Source organism: Salvelinus namaycush, chromosome 9, assembly GCF_016432855.1.
Source record: "Salvelinus namaycush isolate Seneca chromosome 9, SaNama_1.0, whole genome shotgun sequence".
Lineage (NCBI taxonomy): Eukaryota > Metazoa > Chordata > Actinopteri > Salmoniformes > Salmonidae > Salvelinus > Salvelinus namaycush.
The window spans coordinates 16,500,267-16,526,042 of record NC_052315.1 but is presented as its reverse complement, the minus strand read 5'-3'; the positions used below and the strand labels follow the sequence as shown (position 1 = coordinate 16,526,042).

At 44.9% G+C, this 25,776-nt stretch overlaps 1 protein-coding gene across 1 annotated transcript in view; it reads left to right on the top strand.

Annotated features, from left to right (window-relative positions):
- Positions 1 to 25,776, top strand: part of LOC120053752 (unconventional myosin-IXb-like) — a 120,066-nt gene that overhangs the window by 54,877 nt on the left and 39,413 nt on the right. Inside the window, exons 3-15 of the mRNA XM_039000970.1 lie at positions 6,658 to 6,752; positions 11,766 to 11,828; positions 12,641 to 12,740; positions 13,078 to 13,178; positions 13,487 to 13,616; positions 14,131 to 14,220; positions 15,492 to 15,608; positions 15,886 to 16,020; positions 17,027 to 17,148; positions 17,380 to 17,521; positions 19,621 to 19,816; positions 20,271 to 20,346; positions 24,633 to 24,746. Of these exons, the coding sequence (XP_038856898.1) occupies positions 6,658 to 6,752; positions 11,766 to 11,828; positions 12,641 to 12,740; positions 13,078 to 13,178; positions 13,487 to 13,616; positions 14,131 to 14,220; positions 15,492 to 15,608; positions 15,886 to 16,020; positions 17,027 to 17,148; positions 17,380 to 17,521; positions 19,621 to 19,816; positions 20,271 to 20,346; positions 24,633 to 24,746 (1,481 nt within the window). The remainder of the gene's footprint in view (positions 1 to 6,657; positions 6,753 to 11,765; positions 11,829 to 12,640; positions 12,741 to 13,077; positions 13,179 to 13,486; positions 13,617 to 14,130; positions 14,221 to 15,491; positions 15,609 to 15,885; positions 16,021 to 17,026; positions 17,149 to 17,379; positions 17,522 to 19,620; positions 19,817 to 20,270; positions 20,347 to 24,632; positions 24,747 to 25,776) is intronic.

The window sequence follows — 25,776 nt, the reverse complement described above, 5'->3', positions numbered from 1 at the left end:
CCTCTTACAAAAAAAGCCTGATACAGGAAGATATGTTTTACGACTGCTTTTCTTTGATTCAGGTGTCATATTCTCAAACTGCAGGGCTAAGACTTGAACATTACAATGGTAGTAGAACGTTTCATCATTCTTTTGTCGCAGTAGAGTAGTAGACTGAAGGTTTACTTTACTAAGACCCACAGGGTGATTATCAGTACACGCCATCTCTAGATCGTCCAGTCAAGTCTTAACAGTATGCTGCCAACACTGTTCTCATGGTAGCCTAAGCTAATTATACTGGAGTATCAGATCAACGCCATTATCTTTACTTTCTCTGTGCATGAAGGTTGCGCATTTAATTTTTTCAATAGCCTAGTAGTATATGTGACATCTTTTTGGATAATACAAATTGGTTGGTTTATTGATTGATTGGCTAATGTGCCTACCCAGCAGAAAGCCCAGGGTTAAGATGGGATTTTTTTAAATGTATTTTTATTTCACCTTTATTTAACCAGGTAGGCAAGTTGAGACTAAGTTCTCATTTACAATTGCGACCTGGCCAAGATAAAGCAAAGCAGTTCGACACATTCAACAACACAGAGTTACACATGGAGTAAAACAAACATACAGTAGAAAAATACGTCTATATACAATGTGAGCAAATGAGGTGAGAAGGGAGGTAAAGGCAAAGAAAGGCCATGGTGGTGAAGTAAATACAGTATAGCATATAAAACACTGGAATGGTAGATTTGCAGTGGAAGAATGTGTAAAGTAGAAATATAAATAATGGGGTGCAAAGGAGCTAAATAAATAAATACAGTAGGGGAAGAGGTAGTTGTTTGGGCTAAATTATAGATGGGCTATGTACAGGTGCAGTAATCTGTGAGCTACTCTGACAGCTGGTGCTTAAAGCTAGTGAGGGAGATGTGTTTCCAGTTTCAGAGATTTTTGTAGTTCGTTCCAGTCATTGGCAGCAGAGAACTGGAGGGAGAGGCGGCCAAAGGAGGAATTGGCTTTGGGGGTGACCAGAGAGATATACCTGCTGGAACGCGTGCTGCTATGGTGACCAGCGAGCTGAGATAAGGGGGGACTTTACCTAGCAGGGTCTTGTAGATGACCTGGAGACAGTGGGTTTGGCGACGAGTATGAAGCAAGGGCCAGCCAACGAGAGCGTACAGGTCGCAGTGGTTGGTAGTATATGGGGCTTTGGTGACAAAACGGATGGCACTGTGATAGACTGCATCCAATTTATTGAGTAGGGTATTGGAGGCTATTTTGTAAATGACATCGCCAAAGTCCAGAATCGGTAGGTGTTACGCACGCCTCTATAAAGAGGGAACGCAACTCCCTGCTGCAACTCAACTCCCCGTGAAGCGAAAGAGGTATGGACTGTAGGTGCGAATAAGGATGACAAAAGTCAGAATTTACCGTTACTAGGATTTATTTCCTACACGGTAATATGGGGAAAAGGGGCTGGACGGAACCAAAGGAAAGAAAGTAAATATCAAAGCTCCCCCTCTCCTATCTAACCTGCCTACCCACTTAACTTACCTAACTTAGCACCACCTGGTGCCCTAACCAAAATACAGGGGGTGGTCCGCCCAGGTCTTACCTAGTGTGCCTAGACATTGAATATACTACGGGTATATGTATGCCCTCGGGCCTCTTGCCTAAGCACTCCCTAAGTGCCTTCCCCTTCCCCCCTGGGAACAAATGAAACAGAATAATTATTAACAATTTCACAAACACTTTACAACAAAACTGAGTAAACTAACTCAGGCCACTAAAGAAGCTTTGACAAAGCAACAAACACAGAACTCTTTCTAATGATTTCTCCAAAACATTCAATCTCCCTCTAATCTTTTCTCCAAAATATTCAATCTCCCTCTAATCTTTTCTCCAAAATATTCAATCTCCCTCTAATCTTTTCTCCAAAATATTCAATCTCCCTCTAATCTTTTCTCCAAAATATTCAATCTCCCTCTAATCTTTTCTCCAAAATATTCAATCTCCCTCTAACCTCCAATCATTTCTCTCTTTCTCTCCTGAACAGAACACTGGCTTTATATCTTCAGGTGGCAATGGTGATTAGAGTCAGCTGCTTCTTGACGAGGGGGCGGGGTCAGCTCCAATCATCAATTAGCCTGGGGTCGCCCAATCAGCTGGTTGGGGAGGCTTCCAGGAATTTCTCCTGAAACACACACACTCAAATACAAACCAGAAACTGGGGAACGTAACAGTAGGTGTTAAGAGAATTATGTTCTCAATCTTCATAAACTGAACTTCAATTAAACTACTCGGTCTGTTACCAAGAATTTGTAAGGTTCTTGTTGAAATGAAACAGACAGAGGCCAGTCTACAATAGTCAGAATGTTTATTTACGAGAGCTCTGCCCATCCTTACATGTACATTGGTTTATATACCTCTCATTTCGTCATAACTGTCCCTCTAAGACAATGACAATATAGTTCACAAGTTTTCTCCTACTCATACATTGCCTGCCACCTGTTATACAATCTACTACAAGCCCAAGGTTTCTCCCCTCCCTGGGTGGGGAGACTTCCTTCCCTGTTATCAGTTCTACAGTGGTCACAAGTTGTCTGCCACAGTTGCTTGCCTGCTAACAGTCCCTCTTTCTTATGGACAAACATTATTTATCATATATACAGAGACAGGGTAGAATTCTGTTAGTTATAGTTCTCCGTTAAATGTATACTTCATTTAGTCATTATTCATAAAATTCATAACAGTAGGATGGTCAGTTTTACGAGGGTATGTTTGGCAGCATGAGTGAAGGATGCTTGGTTGCGAAATAGGAAGCCAATTCTAGATTTAACTTTGGATTGGAGATGTTTGATGTGAGTCTGGAAGGAGAGTTTACAGTCTAACCAGACACCTAGGTATTTGTAGTTGTCCACATATTCTAAGTCAGAACCGTCCAGAGTAGTGATGCTGGATGGGCGGGCAGGTGCAGGCAGCGATCGGTTGAAGAGCATGCATTTAGTTTTACTTGTATTTAAGAGCAGTTGGAGGCCACGGAAGGAGAGTTGTATGGCATTGAGGCTCATCTGGAGGGTTGTTAAAACCTCTTGGCGCACGGATCCCTTTAGCGGGATCATTTTCATCAACAACCGCTGAATTGCGCCAAATTCCCCCAAAAATTACTAAAACTATTTAATTTCTTGAAATCACAAGTGCAATATAGCAAAACACAGCGTCGCTTGTTGTTAATCCACCTGTCGTGTCAGATTTTGAAAATATGCTTTACAGCGAAAGCAATCCAAGCGTTTGAGTTTATTGATCACTAGACAAAACATTACAAACACCTAGCAGCAATGTAGATTGGTCACGAAAGTCAGAAAAGCAATAAAATGAATCGCTTACCTTTGATGATCTTTGGATGTTTGCACTCCCAGTTACACAATAAATGTTCCTTTTGTTCGATAAAGATTATTTTTATATCAAAAAATTTGTTTGGCGTGTTATGTTCAGAAATCCACAGGCTCAGGCAGGTCATGAAGGGCAGACACAAATTCCAAATAGTATCCGTAAAGTTCGTAGAAACATGTCAAACGTTTTATATATATATATATATTTTTTTTTTGTCATTTAGCAGACGCTCTTATCCAGAGCGACTTACAGTAGAGTGCATACATTTTTATTACATTTTACATACTGAGACAAGGATATCCCTACCGGCCAAACCCTCCCTAACCCGGACGACGCTATGCCAATTGTGCGTCGCCCCACGGACCTCCCGGTTGCGGCCGGCTGCGACAGAGCCTGGGCGCGAACCCAGCCCAGCCTGGGCGCGAACCCAGAGACTCTGGTGGCGCAGCTAGCACTGCGATGCAGTGCCCTAGACTACTGCGCCACCCAGGAGGCTGGGCTCAGGTTGTTTTTAACATAAATAATTGATCATATTTCAACCGGACGGTAAACTATTCAATACAATAGAGAAAGAAAATGTTGAGCTACCACTTTCGCGTACAAGAACTAATCAAAGGACACCTGGCTATCCACTGACGCGATTTGATAAATCTCGCTCATTTTTCAGAATAACTTGAAACTTTGTCAAAAGCCTGTTCACAACCTGTGGAAGCCATTGGAAAAGGAATCTGGTTGATATCCCTTTAAATGGAGCATAGGCAGGCAATGGAACCGGGATTTTTCAAAATAAGAGGCACTTCCGTTTTGGATTTCCTCAGGTTTTCGCCTGCAAAATCAGTTCTGTTATACTCACAGACAATATTTTGACCGTTTTGGAAACTTTAGAGTTTTCTATCCTAATCTGTCAATTCTATGCATATTCTAGCATCTGGGCCTGAGAAATAGGCCGTTTACATTGGGAACGTTATTTTTCCAAACATAAAAAATCCTAGCGTCAAGAAGTTAACAGTGTACAAAGAAGGGCCAGAAGTTTACAGAATGGTGTCGTCTGCGTAGAGGTGGATCAGAGACTCACCAGCAGCAAGAGCGACATCATTGATGTATACAGAGAAGAGAGTCGGCCCAAGAATTGAACCCTGTGGCACCCCCATAGAGACTGCCAGAGGCCCGGACAACAGGCCCTCCGATTTGACACACTGAACTCTATCAGAGAAGTAGTTGGTGAACCAGGCGAGGCAATCATTTGAGAAACCAAGGCTATCGAGTCTGCCGATGTCAATCACCACATCCTCAGAGTCGAAAGCGTTGGCCAGGTCAATGAATACGGCTGCACAGTATTGTTTCTTATCGATGGCGGTTAAGATATCGTTTAGGACCTTGAGCGTGGCTGAGGTGCACCCATGACCAGCTCTGAATTATTATTTTTTTTAAAGGGATACTTCGGGATTTTGGCAATGAATTTCATTTTTTATTTTTTAACCTTTATTTAACTATCATGTGAATGTTCCATAGCATCTCTGACCTACATGAAAGCCATTGCCTCTAATCAGAATTGCCTTGTTATTTAGTACCACTGGTGTTTTGCCCGTATTCTTGTAAGTACCATTGTTTGTTGTTGTGTTCCAGTTACAGTGTATACAGATAGAGCCTGATTTGTTCCTTACGATGCATTTCCAATGAATATATTGTGCATGTAGCCAAGTGATTAATAGGTGTCAGAGCCTGGCAGTGAAACTGTAAAACAAATGGCAGTAATATAAACCAAAGGTCTTTCTACTGAGGTGCCTGTCTGTGCAGTAACATTTAAGGCTCTGATTAGTAAGGAGAACTGGTTAGAGTCTGAGGCAGCAAACTGAGGGACTGAATGGGGATCTGGGCCCTTGGAAATATACAGTTGGCTGCCAGGGAACACTAGAGAAAGGAGCCAGTCAAGATAGGCAAAGACGTCATGATGAAATGTAGGCACGCACTCACACACACACAGCCTTTATTTCACTATGCAGACTCAATTCCATAGACTCTGCTTGGTTAGCCAAGACGTTAAGCCACTTCCTCATACCTGATGTGCCTCGCAACCAATCAGGAAGGGTTATGGTTAGCAACCAATCACAAAGGCTGCAGGGCGCTATGTTTCAATGTGAATGATGCTGTGAGCCTGTGACACGTTTAGCATTTCCTCCATGGCAGAGAGGCCGAGCGCAGGGGAATGTTCCCAGGGTCTGCTAGCCATTACCCTGGGACAACCGTTTGACAACACTGGGCAGTCAATGCCAGCTGACAGTGTCTTATCCTGGCCCAGAGTCAATGTTATCACCCCCCCAGTAAACAACTCGCACACACACACTAGCATGTACACATTCTCCTGAGGTGAGCCCCAGCTCTGGAAAGGAGGAGTCTAAATGTTACAGCAGGTCCATGTTAAACCACATATTTCATCCACGGATGATGCCGTTTCAGCCAGGCTTTTCAGTCTTCTCCTCAGTCAACTCCGGTCTCTCACTCGTACATTTACCTCGCATTTTGAAGTTATTTTTATCAAGTTTAACCTTTTTTCTGAGACCTCAAAAATGTATTCAGTTTACAATTCTTCAAGCAGCACTCATCCTGGAGCGTAAGTTGTTATAGTGAGTGTAAATATGCTCATTGATTGAGAACACAAAGAGCAGTAGGTAGAGGGAATAATACCAGGACAGACAGTCTAGGAACAGCGGAAATAGGTTAACAGTTCACTGTAAGGAATCTTAATCAGACCCCCTCTGTGAGGCCCTCCTCCCCTTAAATCAGCTCAACCACAAATGTATCAAATTGTGACTGCAACTTGCTCCTCGTAGGATGTGGCTCCTATTTAAAATGTATAGAGTCAACTTCCCCTGTGGCTGCCTTTGCGCGTGTGTGTGTGTGAGAACAGGGCTATCCATTCAGACTGGTGGCAGGGCTGGGTGTGTGCCCCTGGCTGGGGAAGACTGTAGCCTGAGGGAGACTAGTTCTCTGGACCTAACACGGGCCCCCCATGCCCCCCATCAATCACACTGGCCTAGTGTCACCCCCTGGACTTCTGCAAGAGAGTAGAAAGGAGGAAGCAATGAGGGAAAGAGGGGGGTGATTGAGGCAGGGAGAGAAAGACTGGTGCTGTTTTCATCTAGTGTTAACTTCTGGACTGGGGTAGCTGTGGTGTTGTTGAGAACAGCTCCAGTATTAGCACAAGTGTAGTTATTCCCATTTCTTAACTGTATAATCACTTTATGGTTCACACAGTGAAGGTAATCTCTCCCCCCTCCTCTTTACTAGGCATTTGGGAATGCCAAGACGGCTCACAACAACAACTCCAGCCGCTTTGGGAAGTTCATCCAGGTCAACTACCTGGAGAGTGGGGTGGTGAGAGGGTGAGTACTGACCGCTGGCCCACACTGTGTGTGATAACGCTCAATCCTCCTGTCCGACTTACCCTGTAAACACACACTCCATCCCTGGTGGATGTTCCTGAGCCGCTGTTACTGCAGACACAGCCGCTGTTACTGCAGACACAGCCGCTGTTACTGCAGACACAGCCGCTGTTACTGCAGACACAGCCGCTGTTACTTCCATCATACCATATATGGCTAGTGAGAAGCACTGTAGTGTGTTTGTTTCTGTTGTGATACCTCTGAGGCCTGAAGCCCTAACCACGTTATAGCACAGCCTCCTTCCTCTCTCTGCCTGCAGTTTCTCTGGTTACTGCCTGCATCACATGCTCTGTCATTTCCTGTCTAACAGAGGAAGGGAGCGCTTATCGTAAAAGTTTACAAAGCGCCAATATCAAATTAGTAAATGGGTGGATCTAATCCTGAATGCTGATTGGTTAAAAGCGCATTCTAGCCGGTGTCTATTCCACAAGTTACCACCTGCTAAATCTATGACGTTAAAATGCCTACTTACTCTGTTCCATCTGACTGCGCAATCCACTGTCTCATCAGCCCAGGCAGGGAAGTTGTAAACTTGATCTCCACTATAAAAAGCATCTAGACATTATCTCACATTTTCTCTTAGACAAACATTTAGTTTTCCACAACGGAGATTTGTATAAACCTTGCTGTCTGTCTGTCCGACATTTGCAACATTGTTTTAATATTAAAGTTCGATCTCCAACTGTCCAATAGTAATGAAAATGTAGGGGTCGGGACAGGAGAGGCAGGCAGCGTTTCTCAGTCAGTCGAAATCATGAATCAGCTGGCATAATTTTTATGAATATATACAAAGAAATGTCAATTAAAAAAAAGGTGAAACGAAGTGCAGCTAGTTTGCAGTCTTTACAGATTCCATTTTGAAGTGATTGTTAGCTGTTTTGTTGGCTAGCTCCTCTGAACACTAGTGTCCTGACGATTGAGCACATTTTCTATGCCAGGCGAAACCGCACCTCATTAGCTCATTGTTATGGATGTATCCAAATAAATGTCACTAGAAAACGGATTAAATCCATCTACTGTTATTCTGTCTGCACTGTTTGACATGACTAAGTTAGTCGTAGTTGGCTAGCTAGCAAGCAAGGGATAAGAATGTTGCCAGCCAGTATGGCAATGGAACATTTGGAGCGAACGATGTCCATAGATACAGAACAAAAAGACTGAACGACCCGGTCGCGTCTCTGGCAACCGAACCAATAGAACGAATGACCAGCCGGCTTGGATAGCAACCCTAGAATTTTTATGAATAATGAAAATATGTTAATCATTATTTGGATATGTTGGTAACCCGTTGTATGAAAGTGATAATGCCCTCGAAGCCGTTGTTTGGTGGATATATTGGCACGGTTTGGCGGCCTGAAAAGAACACCCGTGCCAATATATCCTTCAAACACTGGCTTCTCGGGCATTATCACTTAAATGAAACATGAGTGACTAGGGTTGCACATTTTGGGGAATATTCAGAGGTGGGAATTAACAGGAATATATGGGAATTAACGGAAATGAACGGAACGGACAGTGAAGTGGGCAGGGCAGTACGGATTTCTACTCTCACATCTGCAAAGAGAGTCTGAACATCAGACAGGATGACATTGTCTCCCTCAAGCCGTGCAATGTCTACTGCTGTAGGTTTCAGGCTGCTTTACCACTCTCTCCCAAAATACATCATCCAGGAGGATCCTCTTGATGGGGCTGTCTATATCGGGAGACTGTGATATGACCATTCCTTGGAAATACCCCTTCCCCTCCAGGAGACTGTCAAACATTGACAGCACCACCGGGCAGCTTCAATGTGGTGCTCTTATTCTTCTCACTTTGCTTGGTGAGGTAGATTGCTGCTATAACTTGATACTTCACATACCTAACCATTTCCTTGGCTCTCTTGTTGAGTGTATCCATTGTTTTCAGTGCCATGATATCATTGAGGAGCAGATTCAATCCATGAGCAGCACAGCCAATGGGTGTGATGTGAGGGTAGGACTCCTGCACTTTAGACCAAGCAGCCTTCATGTTCACAGCATTGTCTGTCACCAGTGCAAATACCTTCTGTGGTCCAAGGTCATTGATGACTGCCTTCAGCTCATCCGCAATAAAGAGACCAGTGTGTCTGTCCCTTGTGTCTGTGCTATTGTAGAATTCTGGTTGAGGGGTGGAGATGATGTAGGTAATTATTCCTTGCCCACAAACATTTGACCACCCATCAGAGATGATTGCAATACAGTCTGCTTTCTCTATGATTTGCTTGACCTTCACTTGAACTCTGAACTCTGCATCCAGCAAATTAGTAGACAAAGCACGTCTGGTTGGAGGGGTATATGCTGGGTGAAGAACATTCAGAAATCTCTTCCAATACACATTGCCTGTGAGCATCAGAGATGAACCAGTTGCATACACAGTTCGGGCAAGACATTCATCAGCATTTCTCTGACTACGTTCCTCCATTGAGTCAAAAAAAGCTTCTGATTTCAGGAGGACCATGAGCTGTCGCTATCGATAAGGTGTCTGATTACCTCTATTCGAGGTGAAAATGATGATAGACTTTTGTCAGGTTGCTTGTTGTAAACGCTGAGGGAACTTTATGCACCTGCCCAGATGATTCTGCATCTTTGTTGCATTCTTCACATATGATTTGGCACAGTATTTGAAAATGTACACAGCTTTTCCTTCTACATTAGCTGCAGTGAAATGTCTCCACACATCAGATAGTGCCCGTGGCATTTTACTGTAAAGATTAGAAAAAATGTGTAAAAAATACTAACAAGTACAATTCCATGTACAGATAAATAGTTAATTAGTTAGATTGAACAACTCCTTTGTAAGATAAATGTTTTAAAATTAAACATGTATGGAAACAGGTGAATTAACACTCCTCAGTTAGCAGGCTCAAGCAAGCTAAAACCCACATGGTAGCAAAAACTAACTAGCAGAAATTGTTACCAAGTTAGAAATTATTTAAACACACTTTGCTGTAGGCTACTATTTACTAGTTAACAAAAAATAATGAATGTCACAGAAATATATTCACCCCACCCAGTATTGTAATCAAAACTTACCAGAAAGCGTGTAGTCCTTGGCTCAGACAGTGTAGTAGTGTGGGCTCAATAGCATCTCATTAGTGTGCAAGATCTTGAGAATCAGCTGTACATGTGATGGAAGAGTGCACTGTGCATGCAGAGGGTTGCAATTCCATTGACTATGGGATAGTTTAACCAAAATATGCCACAAGACCTAGAAGTAATTGCCTTACATGTATCCCACAAAAAAGGTTCACTGTTATAAGCTAACTAACTTTTTTGATGAATTTAAGCATGGGAAAATTTGGGAAATTTCCCGGAAAGTTTACAGACAAGGACAGTTATTCCCAACCTGATTAGAAGGTCTTAAAACAGGGACTCATCGTTTTATATTGAATTGCTTAGCTTGAGAGGGGAGAAAGTAAATGAATATGAACTGTTAAGTTGGTGTTGAGACTTCAGTGGATGAGTTGTACTAGTGATGGTTGAGCTTGTTATGCTTGTAGCAGAGTGTCTGTCTGTCAGAAGCCATTGATTACAGCAGGACAGTGCTGACATTCTGCTGTACAAAGGCTTGCTGTGGAGCAGCCAAGAGTGGAGCAGCCAAGGCTGCTCTATAGAGGAGATTACTAAGGGAAGCCCTGGGACACACTCAGCACTGCACTGGCAGGGTGTTTTCATTCACTACATTACACTCTGCCTGGCTGGTTACAGGGTCTCACTGGGATGGGAGATGGGCTTTCTCAATGTAACAGAATAGCATGGGGATACCTGTGACATGGATCCTTTAAGACTAGACTAGCGATAAAGTTACATCCTCCTCCTATTTGTGTACCGGTCTCTCTCTTCGTGTGGCAGGAGCATTGGGCCAGTAACCGAAAGGTCACTGGTTCGAATCCCCGAGCCGACTAGGTGAAACATCTGTCTGTGACCTTGAGCAAGGCACTTAACCCTAATTTCTCCTTTAAGTCACTCTGGATCAGGGCGTCTGCTAAATGACTAAAATGTATGTGGTTACATTTACATTTACATTTTAGTCATTTAGCAGACGCTCTTATCCAGAGCGACTTACGAGCGACGCTATGCCAGAGTGCATACATTTTTACATACTGAGACAAGGATATCCCTACCGGCCAAACCCTCCCTAACCCGGACGACGCTATGCCAATTGTGCGTCGCCCCACGGACCTCCCGGTTGCGGCCGGCTGCGACAGAGCCTGGGCGTGAACCCTAGAGACTCTGGTGGCGCAGCTAGCACTGCGATGCAGTGCCCTAGACCACTGCGCCACCCGGGAGGTTGTATATGTTTCTCTCTGTGTGTGTGTGTGTGTCTCTGGGTGTGACGTGTGGATGGACTCCAGTATTCCCTGCCTGGCTCTGCTTTGCTTTCTGTTAGATCAGCTCTCTATAGAGACGCAAAGGGCCGGGTAGTGAAGTTTCCATTCTCAGCAAAGGCCACTGGGCTCCCTCCCTGCCTGAGCTTCCGGTGTTAAAATACACACAACAACCATCGGCCCTCTATTCTTAGAGTTTCAACAAAAGGAAAGATTAGCTTAAATGTTGTTTTTGTTAAAGACATGCCTACGTAAAAATGCAATTGTCTCTGTTTAAACTGTTGATCGTAGTGGCTGTTGCACATTAATATGACCATGTCACTGTGTACATCAGACTGAGGCCGTCCATATCTGGACTCTTAGTTCAACTGTTTATTGTTCCACCGACCATCTGCTCATGATTCCCCTCCTCCTCAGTCACTACTACCCCACTTTCACTTATATACACACACACACACACACACACACACACACACACACACACACACACACGAGACCCTCACCAGACACACTTCACAGCCAAGTGAAAGGACCAAACTAACTTCAGTGTCACTTGATTTATGTTCTCTCTCGTTCTCTCATTCTCGTTCTCTCTCTCTCGTTCTCAGAGCCATCGTGGAGAAGTATCTCCTGGAGAAGTCTCGTCTGGTCTCCAGAGAGAATAACGAGAGGTAAAGGGCAACAGCAGGGGTTACCTTTGACCCTCAATGACCTGTGGAGGCCCTTTGTAGAAACAGAGAGAGCTTCCCCCTGGTGCCTTTTGATAGTCAGAAAGAGACCATTTCCAAGAGTGACTCTCAGAACTAACTTTTTACCCAGCCTGAATATGTGCCAAAGAGTTGTGATCAATATGGGAGATGATACTTATTTTTTTGATGAATACATATTTAATTGACAATTTATTTAAAAGCACTGTAGTCCTACTGTTTCTACTTCAAATGCCCTGGGTGGGGTTGGCATAGCCTGTACATATCATTAACCCTATTCTTCATGTTATTACTCACTAGGTATGTGTCAGAGTTCTAGTATTATATGATAATGGACTAGTCCTGTTGTTATACCAACTTGTCTGTTGAAATTAGCTTCTGTTTTCATCATGTCTGCCTGTGATGTCAGCGAGATTCTCAGAAGTAAACATGGCAACTCATACCGCCTGTGTGGTTTTGCAACAATGCAAGCTGACCGGCCGTCTGATAGCAAGGCTGGAAAAACTGACAGCAGCATTCACGCACATTACTAAACTGGCACATTATTTACATAGTCAATGTTGGGTTAGGATAACTAATACTGCCACAGTGTTGACTTTTGATGGTCTGTATTCCAACATTTAAAACCAAAAATCACCTTTTTAAATTAATGTATGATTTATTCTTGCCAGCTAAAAATACATAACCTTATAACAAAAACAAACAATTAACACATGCAAAAATCACACTGTATCCACTAACCAAACACACCGTTACTTTGTTCTGTGTCCCTTTAGGAACTACCATGTGTTTTACTATCTGCTGGTGGGAGCGTCAGAGGAGGAGCGCAAGGAGTTCAAACTGCTGCAGCCTGAAGATTACCTCTACCTCAAGCAGGTACTGTGCACACACACACACACACACACACACACTTACTGTACACCCCCCCTGCAAGAATGAACCACATCCCCATTAGCTAGTCCCTTAGGTGCCCTTGACAGATATTCTGCTGTGTTCTCTTGTGTACTTTACCTTCATTATCTTCTTTTAGCAGATGCCCTTGACTACATTCATTTAGTGTACATTCCCTTGTACCCTGACTCTCATTCTATTCATGGGTTGTGTGTGTCTTAATAATCTCTGTATTTGAACTGGCTCAAGGTAACATTCCCCGTTGGATTCAGTGCTATTTCTCGCTCTCTCTCTCTCTCTCGCTGCACGTCTCCCTCTGCAGCAATATTTTAAGATAGAAGATGAGGAAGACCTGTGCCATGACTTTGAGAGGCTTCAGCAGGCCATGGAGATGGTCGGCTTCCTGTCTGCTACTAAGAAACAGTGAGTGGACATGCCCTGGTCATGGGCCGTGAATCTACACCACTGAGTTAACGTCTATCCCTTACACACCATTCGATCCCTTAAATGGATGCCTATACGTTTGTCAAATACAGTAGGTCATACATATATTTGCATACTGTAGTCAGTTTGTATCGCTTGGATCCTCTGCAAGCACTGCCATTAAACCCTTTCCTCTGGGGCAGTAGTCACAGTAGTTGGCAGTGATGTGAAACAATGGAAAATAATGTTTGTTCTATTCATTTTGATTCTATGGTATGATGATTGTGTCCCTTGTCTGTCCGCTGTAGGATCTTCTCTGTGCTGTCGGCCATCTTGTACCTGGGCAACGTGACGTACAGGAGGAAATCTACAGGCCGAGACGAGGGGCTGGACGTGGGACCCCCGGAGGTACTGGCTACCCTCTCAGACCTGCTCAAGGTAATAATGTCTGGTCTGCTGTTGTAGTCTACACCCCAATCAACCATTAGTCTTTACTCTGGGTTCTGGAGGGACCAATTTCTTTTGTCCCGACCGTGTACTAACACTTCTGATTAAGCTAATGAAGGTCTTTATGATGAGCTGAATCAGGGCCTGCATTCACAAAGCATCTCAGTCAGGGTAGGAATGCTGATCTACGATCAGGTCCAAAAAAAGTGATCCTAGATCAGCACTCCTACTCTGAAACACTTTGAGAAAAACAGGCCTAGGATTATTAGTGATCTAATTAGGTTATTTGAGGTTGAAAGCATTGTAATAACCTAAACATGTGGCTAGGTATAGGTTTCATCATGACTAACATCCCAAACAGTGAATATATTCTATTATTGTCCAGTGAAGATGGTTCTTCCCTAATGATTATACAGGAAGCCTACTCTCCACTAAATCAATGTATATTTTGTCCGTCCCCGATAATGTTGAAAGTCTTGAGAATTGTGTGTGTCTGATCTCCCAGGTGAAAGAGGAGTTGCTGGTGGAGGCGCTGACGAAGAGGAAAACGGTGACAGTCAATGACAAGCTGATTCTGCCCTACAGTCACAGTGAGGTAGGCAACCAACCACCAGTCTTTAAGGCCTATCATTATCTTGATAGGTTTATTCCCCCGGCTAGTTGTGTGTTACGTGTCGGTCTCTAATATTTCCCTGTCTTCACCGTTGGTCTTCTCCATCTGTCCGTCGGTCTTCTCCGTCGGTCTTCTCCGTCGGTCTTCTCCGTCGGTCTGTCGGTCTTCTCCGTCGGTCTGTCGGTCTTCTCCGTCGGTCTGTCGGTCTTCTCTGTCGGTCTGTCGGTCTTCTCCGTCGGTCTTCTCCGTCGGTCTGTCGGTCTTCTCCGTCGGTCTGTCGGTCTTCTCCGTCGGTCTGTCGGTCTTCTCCGTCGGTCTGTCGGTCTTCTCCGTCGGTCTGTCGGTCTTCTCCGTCGGTCTGTCGGTCTTCTCCGTCGGTCTGTCGGTCTTCTCCGTCGGTCTGTCGGTCTTCTCCGTCGGTCTGTCGGTCTTCTCCGTCGGTCTGTCGGTCTTCTCCGTCGGTCTGTCGGTCTTCTCCGTCGGTCTGTCGGTCTTCTCCGTCGGTCTGTCGGTCTTCTCCGTCGGTCTGTCGGTCTTGTCCGTCGGTCTGTCGGTCTTGTCCGTCGGTCTGTCGGTCTTCTCCGTCGGTCTGTCGGTCTTGTCCGTCGGTCTGTCGGTCTTCTCCGTCGGTCTGTCGGTCTTCTCCGTCGGTCTGTCGGTCTTCTCCGTCGGTCTTCTCCGTCGGTCTTCTCCGTCGGTCTTCTCCGTCGGTCTTCTCCGTCGGTCTTCTCCGTCGGTCTTCTCCGTCGGTCTTCTCTGTCGGTCTTCTCTGTCGGTCTTCTCCGTCGGTCTTCTCCGTCGGTCTTCTCCGTCGGTCTTCTCCGTCGGTCTTCTCCGTCGGTCTTCTCCGTCGGTCTTCTCCGTCGGTCTTCTCCGTCGGTCTTCTCCGTCTTCTTCGTCTGTCCTGTCTGTCTGTCTTTTGGTCTTCTCCGTCGGTCCTGTCCATCTGTCTGTTTGTCTTTTGGTCTTCTCCGTCGGTCCTGTCAGTCGGTCTTCTCCGTCGGTCCTGTCCGTCTGTCTTCTCCGTCTCTCGGCCTTCTCCGTCGGTCTTCTCCGTCGGTCGGGCGGTCTTCTCCGTCGGGCGGGCGGTCGGGCAGTCTTCTCGGTCTGTCGGTCTTCTCCATCCGTCTGGTCCGTCTGTCTTCTCCGTCTGTCTCTCTCTTCTCCCTTCTTCGGTCTGTCTTCTCCCTTCTGTCTGTCTTCCCATTCGCTCCTAATCTCTCTTGCTCTCTGTCTCTTTGTCTGTCTCTCAGGCCATCACAGCGAGAGACTCCATGGCCAAGTCTCTGTACAGCGCACTGTTTGACTGGATTGTCCTGCGCATCAATCACGCACTGCTCAACAAGAAAGACATGGAGGAATCTGTCCCGGTAAGAGAGCGATAACACACGCACACATGCATGCACATCGGAATGCAGCTGAGAGTTTCCCCTCTCCAATGTTTCGTCTGGTACAGACATGTCGGCAATTCCTAATGCCCCACAAATAACTTGAAGTAAAAAATGTCTTATTAAGCAATTCATTTATTAAACTATTTTTTTTTAAATACCTTGCCAAAGCTCTAGTATGATACACGTGATATTGTGAAGCCATTAACAATTTATCTAAATTTCTGACTGACCTACTGTATGATTTGGTCTGTGCCAGTGTTTGTCTATAGGGGTCTTAGATATATTTGGCTTTGAGGACTTTGAGACCAACAGCTTTGAGCAGTTTTGCATCAACTATGCCAACGAGCAGCTTCAGTATTACTTCAACCAGCATATCTTCAAACTAGAGCAGGTGAGTTCGCCCTTGCTGCCTCTCATAGAAATGCTTTTGTGTATATATAGTGTATGTGGACACTCCTTCAAATTAGTTGATTTGGCTATTTCAGCAACACCCGTTGCTGACAGGTATATAAAATCAAGCATACAGCCATGCATTCTCCATAGACAAACATTGACAGTAGAATGGCCTTATTGAAGAGCTTAGTGACTTTCAATGTGGCACCGCCATAGGATGTCACCTTTCCAACAAGTCAGTTTGTCAAATTTCTGCGCTGCTACAGCTGCCCCGGTCAAATGTAAGTGCTGTTATTGTGAAGTGGAAACATCTAGGAGCAACAACGACTCAGCCGCAAAGTGGTTGGCCACACAAGCTCACTGAACGGGTGCGAGGAGGATTAATTTTCTGGGGCTGTTTTTCATGGTTCCGGCTTGGTCTATTAGTTCCACTGAAGGGAAATCTTAACAATACAGCATACAATGACATTCTAGACGATTATGTGCTTCCAACTTTGTGGCAACCGTTTGGGGAAGCCCCTTTCCTGTTTCAGCATGACAATGCCCCGTGCACAAAGCGAGGTCCATACAGAAATGTTTTGTTGAGATCGGTGTGGAAGAACTTGACTGGCCTGCACAGAGCCCTGACCTCAACCCCGTCGAACACCTTTAGGTTGAATTGGAACGCAGACCGCGTGCCGGGACTAATCGCCCAACATCAGTGCCTGACCTCACTAATGCTCTTGTGGCTGAAGGGAAGCAAGTCCCTGCAGCAATGTTCCAACATCTAGTGGAAAGCTTTCCCAGAAGAGTATAGGCTGTTATAGCAGCAAAGGCGTACCAACTCCATATTAATTCCCATGATTTTGAATGACATGTTCGACGAGCAGCTGTCCACATACTTTTGGTCATGTAGTGTAGATTCTATGTCATTATATTTCTATGGTGCCTCTCCATAAGGACAGTATAACAGCCCTGATGGATCCTATGTCTTCCCTAACTGTAAGCCTGTTTGTCCATTACAGGAGGAGTACCAGGCGGAGGGCATCACCTGGCACAACATAGACTACACAGACAACGTGGGCTGCATCCACCTCATCAGCAAGAAGCCCACTGGACTCCTGTACCTACTGGACGAGGAGAGCAAGTAAGGACTTCAAGTCTTTAAAAAATATATATATTCCAATAAAGAGATGGTGCACTTATATTCCATATGTTTTGCTTTTTAATTACTGCAACCTAAAGATAGTGTTCATTACTTTGCTATGATTGACAGTATATTTACATGTTAGATGAGATAAAAGTTAATGTGGTGGATCTATCACTTTATTCTCTTTCCCCCTTCACTCACTTTCTCTCTCCTCCTCTTGCTCTCCAGTTTCCCCCGTGCCACTGACGAGACCCTGCTGGCCAAGTTCAAGCAGCAGCACCAGGGGAAGAAGTACTTTGTGCCCACGCCTGTCATGGAGCCTGCCTTCGTCATCCGACACTTCGCTGGGAAGGTCAAGTACCAGATCAAGGTAGGGATGAATGAACATCCACCCCCAAACACAGTCACAGGTTCCCTGTTTACTATAATGTACAGTTGAAGTCGGAAGTTTACAAACACCTTAGCCAAATACATTTAAACTGTTTTTCACAATTCCTGACATTTAATCCTAGTAAAAAATTCCCTGTCTTAGGTCAGTTAGGATCACCACTTTATTTTAAGAATGTGAAATGTCAGAATAATAGTAGAGATAATTATTTATTTCAGCTTTTATTTCTTTCATCACATTCCAGAGTGGGTCAGAAGTTTACATACACTCAATTAGTATTTGGTAGCATTGCCTTTAAATTGTTTATCTTGGGTCAAACGTTTCGGGTAGCCTTCTACAAGCTTCTCACAATAAATTTTGGCCCATTGCTCCTGACAGAGCTGGTGTAACGAAATCAGGTTTGTAGGCCTCGTTGCTCGCACAAGCTTTTTCAGTTCTGCCCACAGATTTTCTATAGGATTGAGGGCAGGGCTTTCTGATGGCCCCTCCAATACCTTGACTTTGTTGTCCTTAAAGCCATTTTGCCACAACTTTGGAAGTATGCTTGGGGTCATTGTCCATTTGGAAGACCCATTTGCGACCAAGCTTTAACTTCCTGACCGATGTCTTGAGATGTTGCGTCAATATATCAACATAATTGTCCTTCCTCATGATGCTAACTATTTTGTGAAGTGCTCCAGTCCCTCCTGCAGCAAAGCACCCCCACAACATGATGCTGCCACCCCCGTGCTTCACGGTTGGGATGGTGTTTTTCGGCTTGCAAGCCTCCCCCTTTTTCCTCCAAACATAACGATGGTCATTATGGCCAAACAGTTCTATTTTTGCTTCATCAGACCAGAGGACATTTCTCCAAAAAGTACAATCTTTGTCCCCATGTGCAGTTGCAAACCCTAGTCTGGCTTTTTTATGGTGGTTTTGGAGCAGTGGCTTCTTCCTTGCTGAGCGGCCTTTCAGGTTATGTCGATATAGGACTCGTTTTACTGTGGATAGAAATACTTTTGTACCTGTTTCCTCCAGCATCTTCACAAGGTCCTTTGCTGTTGTTCTGGGATTGATTTGTACTTTTCGCACCAAAGTACGTTCATCTCTAGGAGACAGAGCCTTCTCCTTCCTGAGCGGTATGACGGCTTAGTGGTCCCGTGGTGTTTATACTTGCGTACTATTGTTTGTACAGATGAACGTGGTACCTTCAGGCGTTTGAAAATTGCTCCCAAGGATGAACCAGACTTGTGGAGGTCTACAAATTTTTTTCTGAGGTCTTGGCTGATTTCTTTTAATGTTCCCATGATGTCAAGCAAAGAGGCACTGAGTTTGAAGGTAGACCTTGAAATACATCCATATGTACACCTCCAATTGACTCAAATTATGTCTTTTAGCCTATTAGAACCTTCTAAAGCCATGACATCATTTTCTGGATTTTCCAAGCTGTTTAAAGGCACAGTCAACTTAGTGTATGTGCACTTTTGACCCACTGGATTTGTGATACAGTGAAATAATCTGTCTGTTAACAATTGTTGGAGAAATTACTTGTGTTATGCACAAAGTAGATGTCTTAACCGACTTGCCAAAACTGTAGTTTATTAACAAGAAATTTGTGGAGTGGTTGAAAAACAAGTTTTAATGACTCCAACCTAAGTGTATGTAAACTTCCGACTTCAACTGTAATGTGTAGGGGGTTGAGGGAGGTTTCTTGTATTTGTGTAGCTCTTCATTGTTATTGACAGCATTATTATTGTTGTTCAGAAAGTTATTACTCATTCATGACAAAGCTTCCACTATTCATTTTTATTTTATTTAACCTTTATTTAACTAGGTAAGTCAGTTAAGAACAAAGTCTTATTTACCATGACGGCTTACCCCAGCCAAACCCGGATGACGCTGGGCCAATTGCGGCCGGATGTGATACAGCCTGGAATTGAACCAGGGACTTTAGGGACACCTCTGCACTGAGATGCAGTGCCTTAGACCACTGCACCACTCGGCGGCCCCCTCCTGTGTCAGACTGATTACAAACAGCGTCTTAGTGGATAGTCTAAAACGACCTCGGCATGCAAACCCACTCCTATGACTCTTCTTGGCAGGACTTCCGGGAGAAGAACACGGACCACATGCGTCCAGACATCGTGGCTCTGCTGCGGAGCAGTGACCGGGCCTATGTGCGCCAGCTGATTGGGATGGACCCGGTGGCCATGTTCCGCTGGGGCATCCTGCGAGCCACCATCAGAGGCATGGCTGCCTTCAACGAGGCTGGATGCCGCTGGGCTGCCAAGAACGCAGGTCGAATATATACACCTTGCACTGTAGAAAAGTGGGAAGATGACTATATATATATATATATATATATATATATATATATATAGATATAGTACACAACTGGCACAGTGTATGGCTGACAGAGTATTGATACAGCTGTCTGCTACTTAGAAATTAGTTGCTCATGGTTTGGGGAGAAACGGTAGCCTTGAATTTCCATTATTGTCCCATAAGCCTCAATCTGCCAGTCTATTTGTTGTGTTGACTAGATGAGAAAAGTGTCTCGTTAAATTAAATCAAGGAAATACTAAACAGGGAGTTGGCCTCTGAAAGTACTCAACTGGATTATTTTTATTCATTTGACAAGCAGTAGTCATGGGGACCAGTCTTCTGTCCTCGTAGAGCCTTTAGGCATCTAATGTTATGTTTGTCTGTGTTCCTGTCTGTGTGGGGGTGCTTGTCTGTGTTTGTTCATTAGGTGTGCAGCGCCCTACTTCCAGGACTCCTTTGGGGGAGCTGCAGAGGTCCAACACGCCTGTAGAGAGAATGTACAGGTAAGACCCAGATCCACCACATAGCTCTCTGACTGAGGGACACACAGGGAAGAAGGTAAACTACATTTGTCCCAATATCCCCACTTCCATCCTACTTAAGAAGTGATGCATTGGCCATGCATAGGGCCCGCCTGTTTTATTTTCCTGGTCAGGTCAAGCGTGCAGCAATAACTCCTGGCCCTAGCCATGTATACTAGATAGTATGTTAGTGTGGATCTTGAGACATATTATGGGAGGGTTGGGAAACGGGCCTTCTTCCTCTCCTCCACTGTTGTTTTGGGTGTGATGTCATGTGATTGACAGATGGGTCTCTCTCTCCCCTGAGGCACACTGCAGATAGGCAGGAATTCAGTGGTTACAATCTACCAGTGCACACGTGGAGCTAAAGCCCAAGGACTATTCTTCCATCAGAAATCCACAACCCTACTAACTTGATCCAAGACCAAGTCGTCTAATTAATCTATACTATAAAAATGGAACATTGTAATTGGGATTAACCAGAATAATTTAAATCACTTTGCCTAATTGGGGTTCCTCATGGAGAACAAGTTGAAGATTGGATAATCAGTCAATCAATCAAATTGTATTTATATAGGTCTTTTAAAAAATGTGTTTGTCTCAAAGATGACAAATGACAGGGTGAGCATCCGTACAGTGGACTTATCCAATGTCCCTGCACCTAGGATGACATGAAGAAGACTCAGACGGTAATATCATAAAAATCACAAGATTCTTCAGGAAGTGTATCCGTACTGGGAGACAAATGGAACTCTCCCTAAGCCTCTAGTAATTGGAACTGAATGAAACTATTGAAACAGTTGGCTTGTGTGCTTCCTGGTCTCTTGTATGACATCAGTTTAGTAAAATCCATAGAAATAGAATTATATGTATATCTGAAGAATCCTCCTTCATCTCATCCTGGCCTCTGTGTTGTTTCCCTTGCACCTGGGCGACCCCGAGTGCGTTTCTCTCCCTTCCACAGACAGCATAGAAGCCTATCTACTTATCTACTTTGATCACTCCAACAAGCGCCCCCTAGAGGCCATCAAAGACATCTTCACAAGCTGTTTTTTGCCATAGCACTACACAGCTGATTCAAATAATCAAAGCTCGATGATGGGTTGGTTATTTGAGCCAGCTGTGAAATGCTAGGGCAAAAACCAACCGTGCACCCGGGGGGTGGTTACTTCATGAAGGTTTGCAGCAGGCATATATTTCTTTAGTTTGGAAAGGAAAGCAGCCAGACTATAGAAATAAACTTAATAGAAACATCGAAACACTGCAAACATTGTCCTTTCTAATCATCGACAGGCTGCATCTTGTTCATATTCTCTTCCTCCTTTCTCTCTATTTCTCTCCTCTATTTCCCCCCCTTTCTCGCTCTCTGTTTCTCTCCCTCTCTCGCCCATGGTAATCTGCCTCTTCATCCAGGTTTATTATGGTTAGTGTAGAACACAGGAAGGTGTTAGTGCTGCATGCTCTGATTATTTACTCATTACTGGGAGGAAACTGGCAAGGCTGTGCACACTAATATACACTGCTCAAAAAAATAAAGGGAACACTTAAACAACACAATGTAACTCCAAGTCAATCACACTTCTGTGAAATCAAACTGTCCACTTAGGAAGCAACACTGATTGACAATATATTTCACATGCTGTTGTGCAAATGGAATAGACAAAAGGTGGAAATTATAGGCAATTAGCAAGACACCCCCAATAAAGGAGTGATTCTGCAGGTGGTGACCACAGACCACTTCTCAGTTCCTATGCTTCCTGGCTGATGTTTTGGTCACTTTTGAATGCTGGCGGTGCTTTCACTCTAGTGGTAGCATAAGACGGAGTCTACAACCCACACAAGTGGCTCAGGTAGTGCAGCTCATCCAGGATGGCACATCAATGCGAGCTGTGGCAAGAAGGTTTGCTGTGTCTGTCAGCGTAGTGTCCAGAGCATGGAGGCGCTACCAGGAGACAGGCCAGTACATCAGGAGACGTGGAGGAGGCCGTAGGAGGGCAACAACCCAGCAGCAGGACCGCTACCTCCGCCTTTGTGCAAGGAGGAGCACTGCCAGAGCCCTGCAAAATGACCTCCAGCAGGCCACAAATGTGCATGTGTCTGCTCAAACGGTCAGAAACAGACTCCATGAGGGTGGTATGAGGGCCCGACTTCCACAGGTCGGGGTTGTGCTTACAGCCCAACACCGTGCAGGACGTTTGGCATTTGCCAGAGAACACCAAGATTGGCAAATTCGCCACTGGCGCCCTGTGCTCTTCACAGATGAAAGCAGGTTCACACTGAGCACATGAGCACATGTGACAGACGTGACAGAGTCTGGAGACGCCGTGGAGAACGTTCTGCTGCCTGCAACATCCTCCAGCATGACCGGTTTGGCGGTGGGTCAGTCATGGTGTGGGGTGGCATTTCTTTGTGGGGCCGCACAGCCCTCCATGTGCTCGCCAGAGGTAGCATGACTGCCATTAGGTACCGAGATGAGATCCTCAGAGCCCTTGTGAGACCATATGCTGACACATGCACATTTGTGGCCTGCTGGAGGTCATTTTGCAGGGCTCTGGCAGTGCTCCTCCTTGCACAAAGGCGGAGGTAGCGGTCCTGCTGCTGGGTTGTTGCCCTCCTACGGCCTCCTCCACGTCTCCTGATGTACTGGCTTGTCTCCTGGTAGCGCCTCCATGCTCTGGACACTACGCTGACAGACACAGCAAACCTTCTTGCCACAGCTCGCATTGATGTGCCATCCTGGATGAGCTGCACTACCTGAGCCACTTGTGTGGGTTGTAGACTCCGTCTCATGCTACCACTAGAGTGAAAGCACCGCCAGCATTCAAAAGTGACCAAAACATCAGCCAGGAAGCATAGGAACTGAGAAGTGGTCTGTGGTCACCACCTGCAGAACCATTCCTTTTTTGGGGGTGTCTTACTAATTGCCTATAATTTCCACCTTTTGTCTATTCCATTTGCACAACAGCATGTGAAATTTATTGTCAATCAGTGTTGCTTCCTAAGTGGACAGTTTGATTTCACAGAAGTGTGATTGACTTGGAGTTACATGTGTTGTTTAAGTGTTCCCTTTATTTTTTTGAGCAGTGTATGATAGTACAGCATTAAGAACATGTGCACACTAATACATAGTAGTAGTAAAGTTTGGTACATGAATCAGGTCAGGGAAAGTGCTATACATCTCATGTCCTGGAGTAGTTGTGATGAGAGAGGATATGTAATAAACAATTTCCTTTGGAGAAAGTTCGAGGATAACATAATTGTAGTGTCTAAATGGACCAAAATCCCCTGTCCTAATATGAGCATTCCCAGAGAGGAACTGAGCAGTAAGCAAAACACCACCCCTAGCACCTTCCTTAGGCCGTACCCCTTATGTGTTTCTATAGATCTGATAGGTGTAACCAATATGGGGATAGCTCCACCTAGGCTTTGGGGAGGCTCCTCCATTGTGCTTCCACCTATCTGGTTCTTTCAGACCTAAAAATACTGAAGAGGTCAGGGCTTTTAGGGGCTGTTCTTGGACTGGGCTAGTTTGTCTACGGTACCTTTTACTTACGGCCCAGCCCTTCCTGCCTGACCTCCTTTTGGTTTATTGATCAGATGTAAGTAGGATATTATAAACTGCGTTGTTCGAGCCCTGAATGCTGATTGGCTGACAGCTGTGGTATATCAGACCGTATATACCACAGGTTTGACAACATGTGTTTTTATTGCTATAATTACGTTGGTAACCAGTTTATAATGTCAATAAAGTAACTCAGGGGTTTGTGATATATGGCCAATATGCCCTCTTAACAACAACAGTCTCTCCTATTCACCACTAGTATAACACCAGTCCAATGACCAATCCTAGTCCGCAGCAGTGTAACACCATTATGGATAAAATACATCAACCAGTGAAGCTTTGATTCAGGAATGCATGCTCACAGTACTTACTTACAGGTATGGTGTGAGAGAACACAACCTCTGTCTTTCTACACTCTGCTTTAGCCATGGCTGGATGGTCTGAACTGAAGCAGCATTAAACACCAGTTTTACATGATCTCAACTTCAGACCTCTAACTGGTCTGTTGGTGTGTTTCTCTTGGGAAGCAGGCTCTTTGGTGGTGGGGTGTTTTCTGTCTTTTGAGGTGTCCTGACAGCAGTGTTTCTACCCCCCCCCCCCCCCTGTCCTCCCCTTATGCCCCATGCCCAACACCCCTTCCCGTCTCCTCCCACTGTCTCTTACCCTCCATCCTCCTCACCCACTGGCCCTTGCTGGGTTGATTCAGGGACATGCATGCCCAGATAATCAGCTCCATTAAGGACTTGCAGCTGGACGGTGAGGACCCTCGCAAACTGCTGCAGTCCTGGGGTCGCCTGCGGTTCCCTCGACACCTCCTTCAGTGAGTCTGTAGCCCCTTCAGCTCAGCCCAGCTTGGCCTACCGTGGTCTAACCCAGCTTTAACAGTGCTCAACCTCAGTCCTCCTGGGGGCTGAGGCATCCCCTTAGATGCAAATCTTTGTTCCAGGCCAGTACTAGAACACCTGATTTGACTAAGAATTTTTTTATCCTAGTCCAAAACTGGAAACAGAATTATGTATCCAGCTAGAAGACATAATTCCTAATCTCTCACGCTCAACACGTGACAGACAGTTTAAGACACAGGCTGGGTAATTGGCTGTTTTGAGACGAAACCTCATGGAAAAACATGAATCCTAGTTATTTGCAGATGGCTGAAAACAACACTAGTCTGCTCGTGATAGTGGACTGCAAAGCCCATAGAGACTGGCTTCCAATGTGATGTTGATTAGCATGAGGCTGATGTTGTAATGCAGCGAGGCTGTTGCCCATAGATGACTTGATGAAATCTGAGGATACAATGATGGCCTCAATAGCACAGCTGCTGCATGAACAAACATTACTCACATGAATGCATTGGCTTCTAGATTAAACTGTTTAAGAATGTGAAGTCTAAAAGAACCCAAAAGTTTGTTGGAAATCATAGCTTGTTTTAACTTATATAGAACTATGGCTGTTGGGTATAAGATATACAAGTATTTAACACAGTGAAGAAACAAGTCTCCCTCGAAAAATGTGTGTGCAGTGTTGACCGCACAAATGACACACTGTAATAAACCCAAGGCTGAAATCATTTAGTTGGCACATAGCAACTGTTCCACTATAAATCCAAGGCTGATATGATGAAAACAAGATAGCTGGAGGAACAGGTATCCTACTCCTATAAGCCCTATGGGTCTCATCCAGGCTGTCTGATTGTTTGGCTGGATTCTCCCATCCGTGTGTCTGTCCGTCCGTCATCCCACCCATACTCCAGGTGCAAGCCCTCACGCCTCACTGACTGAGAATGACACACCATACTAACAACACGGCTCACCCCCCAACGCGCTCACCACTAGACCTCCTCAGCGACA